The sequence below is a fragment of the Sinohyriopsis cumingii genome, chromosome 15, assembly GCF_028554795.1.
Source record: "Sinohyriopsis cumingii isolate HCF-2022 chromosome 15, ASM2855479v2, whole genome shotgun sequence".
Taxonomy (NCBI): domain Eukaryota; kingdom Metazoa; phylum Mollusca; class Bivalvia; order Unionida; family Unionidae; genus Sinohyriopsis; species Sinohyriopsis cumingii.
The window spans coordinates 85806059-85819726 of NC_142975.1; the positions used below are offsets into that span (position 1 = coordinate 85806059).

Here is a 13668-nt window from a genome sequence, read left to right on the forward strand (position 1 = left end):
TGTATTTGGGACTAGTTTAAGTTCATTTTTCAAAGCAGGCATTATGACGAGCTGTCTACTTATAGGCAGTGGATTGTTTTTCTAATACCACAAAATAAAAACCTATACATGAAAGTAGCATTGATTTATGCCAACATTCTCTCCATAATGCTTGTTGCAAAATGCACACAATTTCACCATATACCAGTTCCAGAAGTATTTAAGAACTGTAGAGAAGAAGCAAATAGGTGCTATTCGTGTGTGATTTAATTTTGGTTGTAAAGCTGAAGCATTTATTAGTCGAAAGCATCTCACAGTCTTAAACATTTATCATAGATTTCTTCGCCAGAACGGTATTAGTTAGGCTCTCAACTGCATGAACCACCCCACCCACTATGAAAAGTGAGCTATTTTAAAAATGCTCATTGCATTTTCTCAACATAGCAACCAATGTTATGCTTAAAGAGAAGAGCCAAACACTTAACCTTCTATTCCTGAGATGTCATAAATTTTACAATTTGAACTTGGATGGAACAAGTCAGGTTCAGAGAGATAAAATGTCAAAGGTAAAATGTCTGCTAATAAACAAATCTGCTTCATCATCCTGTTTTCCCTATTTTTATTACAAATGAATGTCAGAAAAGAAACAATTTCCTATATTTTTTAAGCTTAATCCAACAGTTTTAAATTTAAGTTTATTTTGCTTCTGTGTTCTAAGACTTTTGATTCACCCATAATTGAGGATATTTCTCACACAATACTGCCACAATGTATATTGTATAAGCAAAAGCGAGATAAGCAAAATTAGATTTTTTTTTCATACATGATGTCAGTAGTAAGATACTAATTAATTGAGAAAATCATACTTAATGATGCACAAATATTCATATTTGTCTTAAGGTTAAGCAGCAATATGTGGAAAGAAAATTTCACAACTATAAGAACATGAAAATCATTATTGGAAAGAAGCATGCCTCATATAGAACGTACTTTGCAGAGATGAGGTGGCACTGTTTATCGCATGCATGATTCATGCATACCTCCTGAAGTGTGGACCTTGGCCAATATGCATATGATAGAGATGAGGTGGCATTGTGTGTATTGGATGCATGATTCATGCATACCTCCTGAAGTGTGGACCTTGGCCAATATGCATATGCTAGAGATGAGGTGGCATTGTGTGTATCGGATGCATGATTCATGCATACCTCCTGAAGTGTGGACCTTGGCCAATATGCATATGCTAGAGATGAGGTGGCATTGTGTGTATTGGATGCATGATTCATGCATACTTCCTTAAGTGTGGACCTTGGCCAATATGCATATGCTAGAGATGATGTGGCATTGTGTGTATTGGATGCATGATTCATGCATACCTCCTGAAGTGTGGACCTTGGCCAATATGCATATGCTAGAGATGAGGTGGCATTGTGTGTATTGGATGCATGATTCATGCATACCTCCTGAAGTGTGGACCTTGGCCAATATGCATATGCAGAGATGAGGTGGCATTGTGTGTATTGGATGCATGATTCATGCATACCTCCTGAAGTGTGGACCTTGGCCAATATGCATATGCTGCCTGTGACCACTGACAGTGGAATACATTTTTTCCAAGTGTGTGGACTTAGAGCAAGTGAGGCACAAGTAATTTGATGTGAACATAATTGAAAAAGTTTGTGATGATGTACCATCTGAGAAAATCTTGAACTTTCTGGGGAGTGTAGTTTAAAAAAATTTCACCACATGTTTTTAAGATTTTGTTCTTTTTTGAGAGGTACACATCTGAAGGAAGGCCAGACTGTATACAAATTTCATCCAAAATGACACCCATAAATCAAACACCAAAATAAAGGGAATTAAAGTTGTGAAGTAATTCTTCTACAAGATTGCTAAGATCAGAACATGTAAACAAACTGCATGGGACTGTAGTTCCTGCAGTTGTTTCCCCCCAGAGACTGTCATCTGAACAAGTGATTCTTTTTTGCATATACAGTCTTGGTAGGCCTAGACTGGATAATCATGTGATCTAAGTAAATATGGTCCATTCCAGAATAAATGTGGTGGCCTCTTGAATGGTAGGTTGAATAAAATTTCATGGATTGTATAGTCATGCCACCAACACCTATTTCATTAAGCTGAATTACTGTGAATTCATTAGTTTTGTAAGGTTACCAATCTTTGTGGATTCTGTCCTTGGTACAAGCTACAACTTTAAAGACCCAATGGGCAATGATCCTTCTAGAGAAACAATAATATGCCTTCCTTGATTGATAATTCTGGTACCAATCAAAATTTAATGTTTTGGCAAACAATGACAACTGATACCTGCTACAAAAATTTATTTCCAGTATTTGCACTTGATTTTACAAAAAATACAAAATAAGCTAAATCATCAGCTCCATTATTAAGCAGTAAAATGGTGATTGTTTTGAATACTTACATGTCTCCTGGTGCATTTTTATTGTAGTCATAGACTCCAACATGCCGCAGAGGTGACAGGCCCTGGCTGAGATATGATATGAACACCCCATTTGATGAAGCAATACTGGACAATCCTGCAGCATTTGTACCTTTTACTGACACAAAGATCTGGAAAAAGCAAGTATCTGGTGATGTGAAAGAGATTAACAGGTGATTGTTCTTACAATTACAGTATGGACTATTTATCTGGCTTCTGTTTCCTCCAACAATCTGTTAATGTGTTGGCATGAGTGGCACAATTTATGTCATCTTACATTGTCTATTAAATTAATGACATCTCTAATGGTCATTGCTCAAAATAAATTAATTAGACTTGACTGGAATAAATACAAATGGGACACTGTAACAGTGCTTATTTCATATAAAACCTGTGAGTCTGGGTTTAATTTATTTCTGTTTTGTGAGTCTTAAAGACACATGAATCACTAAAAATGTGTTCTTACACCATGGATGCCCCTGGCACATAAGATATGGCTGAATGTCACAGTTTTAAGTCAAAGAGGGAAATTGGTATATGTAAGCATAAAACAATGTTTGATGGCTCTCAGCATAAAATGACTATATAGTGCCAACAAAGGTAAAGTTCTGAAAAATTAACCAAACAAAAATTTCAGAAGATAAACGCTTTCCAATAAAAATAACATTAATTACAATAAGATAAAATATAAAATGTTAAAATGTAAAACTTTCATAACCGGTAAAAATTCAAATTTGTTTCACTGACTGCATTCATTTAAATAATTCAAGATATTTCTCAGGTGGTGAATCCTACAGTTTCTGCAAGCAGTTCATGTCACAAGATTTCTGTTAGGAAAATCTGTGAAAATCAAACTTGACCTAGATTAATGTAAAGCCTCACACCATGTATGTTTCAATCAGTTAAGTTTAAGTTATAATCTAGAAAAGAATTTGTGATGGATAATGTTATTCTCAGCATGTTTTTTCTGTTTTCTAATTTCATGGTGTTTGTGTTTGTAATCATATCATTATATGTTTTTTATTTGATAGGTGTTGTCTAATGTTGTAAAGTGCTTAGAGCTTCTAAAGATTAGGCACTATACAGAGTCCTCATTATTATTATTGTGTGACAAGGTCTGATGAGATGGAAAGACATGAATGACTCTATGGAGGGGCCTAAAAAGTTGAAACAGACAAAAACCAATTTCTGTTGCAGATAATTACTATTTCTCGAGAGTACCTGTTTCTCTCCAACCAGGTTGAGTCCAGTTATGGTGAAGGTGTTGATCTTGGGGTCCACCTCAAAGTAGGGCATGATCTGACCACCACCTCTAGTTCGACCCACAGCCAGTTGGTATCTGCAGAAAAAGGTGAAATTTATCAGTCCAAATTGTTGCAGTTTATTTCCTATTCTACAAAGCAGTATTTAAACTCTCTTAATGTGCTTATCATATTCCTTACAAGTTATTCTGCCTAATTCAATCATTTGGTTCCATTTGTTGACTCCCATGTGTCATATAATATTATCTTACTATGCTGATTAAGACGAATATGCCTTAGGTATCTAACACGAAAACTCAGTTTACAGTCCAAAATAATGCCCACAAATTAGCTCTCCTTTAGAACAGGAATGATTTTTTGTTGTTGTTGTGGGGTTTAATACCATTTTGCAGCATACGATAGGCTATACATGGCCGCCAATATTAATGGTGGAGGAAGAACCCAGGAAATCCCCAGAAAGAACCATCGACCCTCGAGAGGCTACTAGCAAGCTTTCTCACATACCCACATTGGCCAGATCCGAGACTCGAACCCACGCAGACAGATATGAGATGGCAGTGATCTGTAATGGAGAGCACTTTAGACCACTCGGCCACTCGGGGCCCCGAACAGGAATGATAACTGTCAAGATATAACTTTTGGTCATCATAAATATGATGTATGATAATTGGCATAATGCGTAATTAGCTTTGAAACAATTTGAGTCCGTTTTCTTTGTCTGTTCCTGAACATTGTTTATACTCACCTGAAATTGAAGTTTATTAGTATGCACATCAAAACTTTGTCAACATATAACAAGGTGGAGTCAGCTCCTACATTTTACTATGTCAGTTTTTGTCTTGAATAGGGTGACTGACAACATGCTACCCTGAAGCACACCCATCTAATGAGAATACCTGAAAACGTTCTTAACTTAGAAATATTTGTCTTTCAGGCAACTCAGACCTAGGTTGGACAGGTCATTCATTTTGTTGTACTTCCATGCAGTGTCACAAGCTTTCTCAGTCAACTGCATGTTATTTCTTGATGAAAGTTCTGACAAGATGGTCTATTGTGATTCTCTGGTGTCTAAATTATCAATGTAAATTAAACAGGAAGTTGCTGGAATAATGGCACCACAATAGTCCATCATTTATCATCCAGTCCATGGCTGTGCAAATGCAGCTTGTTAATGATATGGGACCATAGTTGGATGGGTTGGTTTGGTTTTGTCAACTTTTGGATAATTGGGTATTGGTGTCACTGTTATTTCTTGACAAGACTATGGAAAGTTGCCACTTACCAGAATTTATTGAAAATGTTTAGTAGTGTATTTAGAGCTGTGTTGGGTAAATGGTTCAGAAAGTTAATAGAGAGTATCACCCTTTCCTCTTAAAGCATCTTGGGCTCAATCCACAGTCTTGTAATTCTCTGAGATTGAAAAGTTTGTCATAATCTTCAGAATTTAAATTTACAAAATAACCTTTTTCTATCTCATTTTTGACAGTGTTAGTTTTGGGAACAACTCACTTGTCAGGTGTTCTTTGATAATGTTTCAGTCAATGTATTTGAGATTTCTGGTACCATTTCATTAGACTCCTTTACATTTCTGATATAACTGCTTTTCTTCTTGTCAATGATTTTTCATACCATATTCCAGCCAGAGTTAAGCCCAGAGACACAGGATCTCCATGTTTTGCTCTTTCTCTAATGGGATAATGAGCTGTAGCTATTCATATATGGTCTTTATTCAGGTCTTCAAATGTTGGATTGGTATTGCAATGCTCTAGGATATTTAGATATCTCAATGGCATCTTTGCATTTATTATCATTCCATGCTATGTTGACATGTTTAGAAATTGCCAAAGATGTGTTCACTGGTCACTATGGCAACCAGTGCAGATCCTCTAATATGGCCACATCTTAGCAACAAATGATTCAAACTGACTTGTTTGCTGTATCAATAGGTTACTGTGAATGCTAATACCTTGTTACTCCAGATTCTGGGTCTTCGAACCGCTTCCAGGCCACAGAGACACTTGTCAGGGATTCCTGGCATACAGCATCAATTTCTTTACAAGCTGAAGGAGAAATGCTACATTGTTAGAGTCCAAGCAAATAATTTGAAAAGAATCAAACTACACTTATAAGTTTTGTGTAAATTTGTTGTTTTTGTTAATTGCTTGTAGACATTAGATTAGAATAAGAACACCTATAACTGACATGAAAACAAAATTACTGAATTAATTTATCTGACACACAAACTACAACAGAATGTGCAAGTTAGCTCTGAGTGTAAAATGTTTTTAACAAATTTCATTCAGCATGGATCAGTAATCATAAGTTGTGTCTCAGACATCATAGGTACAATGAGTACTGTAATGACTGGAAATCTTGCGACACTATAAGTCTTGAGAAAACCTTAATTATTTTCAAAAGTAATTTTTTAATGACATATAAATGTTGGGATACAAAATTATACCAATTTTTTCATGCAGTATAAGTCTTGGGATACTTTTCACATTTTTTTCTACCGATCGATGGATGTTATCGATCATAACATTTGTAAAAAAAATGACTTTGTGGTTGTTAAGGGACTAGCATCAATAATTATAACATGAAAATGTATAAAGTTAATACAATTTGTTTGAAAAATCAATAATATTTTTAATTTTCTTCTGTTTTCTTATTATTTCTATCTATATATAATTTGATCAGATGATGACAAGAATTGAGCATTAGTGGGTTGCTATACGCATTTACTACAGTAACAATTATAAATTGTGTCTCCAAAACAACCAGTTTGCCAATGTGTGGAAAATTATAATTTTATTAAGCCGAAACACAAAACTAAAATGGATCAATGATGATCTTAGTTGATCAATGTGTTGAATATGTTACAAGTATTATTTGTACTGTTATAATGAACACATTTCTGTGAATTAGCATCAGGTAACTGATTTTAGTCTGGGTAGGTTTTAATCAAGTCCCATTAATTATTGATTTAGCCACATACAAAAAAAATCCATTAGTTTATTATGCTAGCATTTCCATACTGGGTTTTTCAAAGTTCCTGCACTCAGGAAGGAAAAATTTGAAAGTCAAATGAAAAACACAGTAAAATTAGTACAATTAGCTCAATAAAAATAGTCATCAAGAGAAAACATATCCTCCAAGGTCATCTGCTTATGACAAGACCCCTACTGAAAGCACCCTTTGGTCCAGCACTCTCAGCTGTATACTATTTATCTTAATCTTATGGTCCAGCACTCTCAGTTGTATACTGTTTATGCTAATACCTAATGGTCCAGTACTCTCAGTTTTATACTATTCATGTTAATACCTTATGGTCCAGTACTCTCAGTTAAATACTATTAATGTTAATAGCTTATGGTCCAACACTCTCTGTTGTATACTATTTACGTCAATACCTTATGGTCCAGCACTCTCAGTTTTATACTATTTATGTTAATACCTGATGGTCCAACACTCTCTGTTGTATACTATTTATGTCAATACCTTATGGTCCAGCACTCTCAGTTGTATACTATTTATGCTAATACCTGATGGTCCAGCACTCTCAGTTTTATACTATTTATGCTAATACCTAATGGTCCAACACTCTCTGTTGTATACTATTTATGTCAATACCTTATGGTCCAGCACTCTCAGTTGTATACTATTTATGCTAATACCTGATGGTTCAGCACTCTCAGTTTTATACTATTTATGCTAATACCTAATGGTCCAGCACTCTCAGTTGAATTCTATTAATGTTAATACCTTATGGTCCAGCACTCTCAGTTGTATACTATTTATGCTAATACCTAATGGTCCAGCACTCTCAGTTGTATACTATTAATGTTAATACCTTATGGTCCAGCACTCTCAGTTGTATACTATTTATGTTAATACCTTATGGTCCAGCACTCTCAGTTTTATACTATTTATGTTAATACCTGATGGTCCAACACTCTCTGTTGTATACTATTTATGTCAATACCTTATGGTCCAGCACTCTCAGTTGTATACTATTTATGCTAATACCTGATGGTCCAGCACTCTCAGTTTTATACTATTTATGCTAATACCTAATGGTCCAACACTCTCTGTTGTATACTATTTATGTCAATACCTTATGGTCCAGCACTCTCAGTTGTATACTATTTATGCTAATACCTGATGGTCCAGCACTCTCAGTTTTATACTATTTATGCTAATACCTAATGGTCCAGCACTCTCAGTTGAATTCTATTAATGTTAATACCTTATGGTCCAGCACTCTCAGTTGTATACTATTTATGCTAATACCTAATGGTCCAGCACTCTCAGTTGTATACTATTAATGTTAATACCTTATGGTCCAGCACTCTCAGTTGTATACTATTTATGTTAATACCTTATGGTCCAGCACTCTCAGTTGTATACTATTTATGTTAATACCTAATGGTCCAGCACTCTCAGTTGTATACTATTTACGCTAATACCTAATGGTCCAGCACTCTCAGTTGTATACTATTTGTTAATACCTTATGGTCCAGCACTCTCAGTTGTATACTTTTTATGTTAATACATTATGGTCCAGCACTCTCAGCTGTATACTATATATGTTAATACCTAATGGTCCAGTACTCTCAGTTGTATACTATTTATGCTAATACCTAATGGTCCAGCACTCTCAGTTGTATACTATTTATGTTAATACCTGATGGTCCAGCACTCTCAGTTGTATACTTTTTATGTTAATACCTTATGGTCCAGCACTCTCAGTTGTATACTATTTATGTTTAACCGTATGGTCCAGCACTCTCAGTTGTATATTATTTATGTTCATACCTGATGGTCCAGCACTCTCAATTTATATACTTCTTGTGCTGCATTTTGTTTCCATGACAAGATTTAAAAAATACTGAGTGTGGAAAATTCTAAGTTTTAAAAGGTACCTCTGTGAAAAGTGCTTGACACATGTACCAAGTTCTTGGTTGAAATACCTTGAAAAGTTTGAATGTTATGTACTAGAAATGAAAATTTGTACACAGCAAAACTATATATAATCCCATATTGACTGTACTAAGTATGAGAAGATTTATTCATCCAATATTATGAAACACATTGATGGAATTTCATTATAGCAAGAAATGTGTTCAAGGAACATGGATGCCTTATTATATTTCATGAAAACTGACCTAAATGACAATCGTAGGAGGTGTAATGGATGGATGGAAAGACAGACAGACATGGGTAACACTAGATGTTCTCCTGTTGTCATGATGGGGCATACAAGTAAAAGTATCAAGAGCTGTGCAAAAACTAAATCATAACAATTTTGCCATGTATGTAACAAGGATTATAAAGTGGCTGTATTTGCTGACATGACCAACACAAATACTTCAAATGATTTAACTTTACATGTTGGACTTTGGACATAAGGTGCCCATAAGTATCCCATTCAACTGTTTGGTAATTATATTTTTCCAATTGTTTAAATACTCTACAGCCACAAGCACAAGACAAAACAGATGTGAAAACTTATCTGCTGGACTCATCAAAAGTCAAAACCCAATAATGGAATGGTTGCCAAATGGCCTGTACTAAAGACATTACATCAATCCTTCCCACTGTATTTTTTATAACTATATTGTGTGGCAGGTGGTGGCTGTCAGTAGAAATAAGACCTTAAGTATAAAATATGTATATCCCAGACCCTGATTAAAAAAGATACCAGCATCAACGACTACCAGGGATTGATGAAATACAATATTACTATGAGGCTTGACTGAAAATGCCCATTAATACAATCTTACAGATTTTCAATGTACTAAGTGTGCTTCTCATCAAATAAATTTTTTTAAAAAGCCGCATAAATACTGCTTTCATGTGATATTCTATACTACAGATTTTCTAATTTCTTAAAAATAAATATTTAAAGAAAAAAATAGCGATGCATGGAAGGATGAAAGCATCACTGAAACAACAGCAAAATGTAGAACTGAAAACTACACATTGACCAGTACATTTATAATCAAGCATATAAATGCTTTCTTTGTTGACATAACTTTGAATATTTTCCTTTGAATGTTTTTGTTATATATTTTACAAAAACCTGGCTGTCAATTTAATTTTCAGGAAAAGAAAATCCAACAAAAGCCATTAAAATGTCAAGGTTCCTGGTACTAAAACAAAGAATTATTAATAATCAAGTTGCTTTCTAGCCTGCTTATGACAATTTAACTCACATTCTTCCGAGTCGCAGGCTCTTTTATTCATTAGCACAGTGGCATCATCATCTGCATTTTCCACTCTGTAGTCTGTCCGCAGCTCCACCACTGGCCCAGAAATGGGAGGTGTGCTGTCGATGTTGATAGCGTCAGAGAAAGCATGGCTTATCAGATTCACTCTATTAATGGCTGTTACCATGACATAGTAAGGCTGGCCAAGTGAGAGAGCTAAATCTGAAAGGAAATATTCCCTTTTAATCTTAAGTCACTTCCAATGTATCTCTACTTATTATGATGACATATCATGACTAGACTTTTTTTAGCATATGCACAAAAATATCTCAAAATATCCAACTTACGTTTTATCCAACTTTTCTCCAAGCTAATACATTCAAAAGAGAAACTTATATAACTGCTCTCTGAAACATTGTGTCTATTGTATCTCACCAACATTAGGAAGCACACCTCTCCCTCGATGACTAGAGAGAAATGGGGTACATAAATATTAACCGTGGCATTATGGATGGAACAATATTTCCAAGGAAATTCAAATTCTGGTTCTGGGAAAGGATTTGGGGTACTAGAAACTTTCACTGATACAAACCTCTCCCATCCCAAATTTGCAGTCAATAGGGTCCACATGGGGGAAACAATCTGCATGGAAGTCCTTAAGAAGTCCAATAAAGTTAATAAATTTGTTTTTAAAAAACCCAACCTTTTAATAAAAATCAAATTGACATGCAGTACTCACAAATTTGTCTATTAGTAAATCTGGGTCTCTCAGTATCAAATCACATGTATCTATCATAAGCAAAACAAATGAATTAAAACTTTAAAGTTAGAATTACACTTGTGAAATACCTGAGCCAAATGGATCACTATGATTGCTCTAACAAATTCCTAAAGACAGTTATTTTAAATGCCAATTCTTTGTTGACAGCATGTGGTAATGATGACTCAGTACAACTGCTGCTGGTCTAAACAAACATTGTTGGCATGTGGCAGATGCACTGCATATGGATGGGAAAAAATGACAGAAAAGAAAGAGAAAATCAAAAATATGCACATTTTTTTTTTACAACTTCCAAGTAATTTGTGTCTGTATCACAGCAAAGTTTGAAGTACTATCACACATTAACCAATGACAGACAAATAGTCGATTGTCAAAAGATCAGTAGAGTTAATAAAAATTGTTGGCACATGCTAGCAGCACAGTCCTGGAATAATAAATACTACATCCCAACTTTTAAAAAAAGATGAAGAAGAAGAGAAGAAACAAAATTGTGAGCATTTTATTAGATTTTGATTTTTTTCAAAACAGATCACTTCAAGTTTTAAATAACAAATCTAAAGGTTAACCAAAGCAAAAACTTTGTCTACAGGATGTCATTTAAAGGACAACTTATGCTGACCTTATATAAAGTTGTCACTTTAATGTCAACATCATTAATTTATTATAATTGGCTGATGTTGTTACGGGGTTTAATGCCATTTTTCAGCACAAGATATATATATATATATATATATATATATATATATATATATATATATATATATATATATATGGCAACCACTATAACTGGTGAAGTCAGAACCCAGGAAAACCCTGGAAAGAACCACCAATCCATGGCAAGCTACTGGTAAGCTTTCTCACGTATCCATATTGGCCAAGCCTGAGACTGATACTTACACAGACAGAGGTGAGATGGCAGTGATCCATAATGGTGAGTGCTTTAGACTGGCCACTCGGGGCCCACTATAATCTGCTGAGACAATTAATGTGTTAAGTAGCTTATGTCACCATGCCAAAGAAGCATTAAGTTGTCAACCATTGTCAAAATAAATCCAGCTAAGGCACTGAATGCATGGAGTGCTCACACACATCATCTTGACAGTCAATGGATGCTTTCTTGTTTGAATAAAAGATGGCATATCACATTTACAATGATTACACAGAAACAGATATAAAAATAAACTTAAAACACAAATTTTACTTGTCTGAACATCTTTAACTAGTATTTATTTCTTACAATGTTGCCACCAATATTTCCCAACATTTTTTAATCACCAATACCTCATCATATATTGTGTTATTTACTGAGAAATTAGTTTTGTTTAAAAAAAATTAAATCAAATTTGTACATTTCATGACGTAAATTCCAAATTTCTGTGTATGAATTGACATTTTCTAGATTAAAAGAATTGATGTATCAAGCTTTTAAATTTGTTTTCAATTCTGTAATGTTATTCAAACAGATGCCTATTTACTTGTCTATAAGAATAAAACTGAGATCCATTCCTGTCTTTGCATATTATGCAGATGTGTAAATTATCAGTTAAAATGAGGAAGTGGTATATGTAATATCTCACATGGACGTTCATTAGAGATAAGTCATCCCCTTTTTGTCAAGTCAAGCTTACCTTCAAAGACATGCTTGCTGTTAGTTGCTGGCACCTGCAAGTTATTCACTACATCAGTATAGCCCTGTTCAGTGCCCATAGAAATATTGTAATACACTATAGGGCTCTCTTTGTCCACAAAACCACTCCAGCTGCACTCAATTGCACCACCCTGTTGATAAAAGAAAAATGGGATAACATTTTTACATTTTTATTTCTTATATAAGAGAAACTTTGCTTTTCTAAATACTATTAGTTATTAGAGTTTTGTGAGTTGCATGCTGGGTGTGCATCCACCATAAATATACATAGCTGTTTACAATTTGACACCTAAATTACATTTTGGGTAAGCAGATAGATAAAAACCCTATTTTTTTAAAATCTAATTCTATATTACAGCTCCAGAAGAACACTTTTATCTAGAATCTGGTTTGTGTTTACAAGTACATTGCGAATGGCACATTGTATGTCCACCCCATGTTTCATAAAAGTTCATTTTACATGTACTAGAAGGGCATGATCGACTAATGGGTCTCAATGATCTGGACTGAGGTCAAGGAATGCATTCTAAGTAACCATGCAAAAAACTTCTGACTTTCAGACCCAAGAATGTATAGGTTGCTTTACTACCTTAAGTGAAAGCCATCCAGAAAGTTTGGTCAAGGGACTTGCTCCTCAAAAAGGATTAATCTGCAAAGGTAATTTTTTAAGCTAGTCATCTTGACCTTTGACTCTATGACCTTTGATCTTACAACCCCAAATCAAAGTCCTTTTGTCCCCAAAACCAAAAGGCCTCTTCTATTCCTTAAGTGCAAAAGCACTCCACAACCATTATTCGAGAACTAAAGATATCATGCAAAAACTTCTTTCTTTCAGTCACAGTGACCTGTTGTCCTTGACCCTTTTGATATTATCAATTGGCTCTTCCCTAACTTCAAGTGCAAGTCATCCTAAGAGTAGTGTTCAGGTTAGTGACGTAGAACAAAAATTATTGTGCAGAAACCATTTATCTTCTCTGAATCAGCAACATTGACCTTTGACCACAAAATCAATAAAATTGTTACTTGTCAGATGTGCAAGCCAGCCACAAAGTTGGATGGTGGAGAACTCAAGTTACCAGTATTGTGTAGAAACAATTTATCTTCTTCCAGTCAGTGACCTTAGCCTTTAAAATCAATAATGCTCCTTACCTTAAGAGCAAACCATCCACACAGTTTGGTAAAAGTAGACACTGAGAACCCAAGTTACTGTGCAGAAAATATTTTTCTTTTTGAGTTACGTTGACCATTTGACCCCAACATGGATATCTTCTTCCTTACACCTAGCACAAGCTAATCACAAAGATTGGCTGAGGCATATGTTGCAGAAC

The 13668-nt window shown here is 34.7% G+C and overlaps 1 protein-coding gene across 1 annotated transcript in view; it reads right to left on the reverse strand.

Annotated features, from left to right (window-relative positions):
- Nucleotides 1-13668, reverse strand: part of LOC149782244 (uncharacterized) — a 577549-nt gene that overhangs the window by 118903 nt on the left and 444978 nt on the right. The window contains exons 156-160 of the mRNA XM_089935097.1: nucleotides 12321-12471; nucleotides 9918-10133; nucleotides 5669-5762; nucleotides 3662-3779; nucleotides 2423-2571 (exon numbers count right to left, since the gene is read on the reverse strand). Of these exons, the coding sequence (XP_089791223.1) occupies nucleotides 2423-2571; nucleotides 3662-3779; nucleotides 5669-5762; nucleotides 9918-10133; nucleotides 12321-12471 (728 nt within the window). The remainder of the gene's footprint in view (nucleotides 1-2422; nucleotides 2572-3661; nucleotides 3780-5668; nucleotides 5763-9917; nucleotides 10134-12320; nucleotides 12472-13668) is intronic.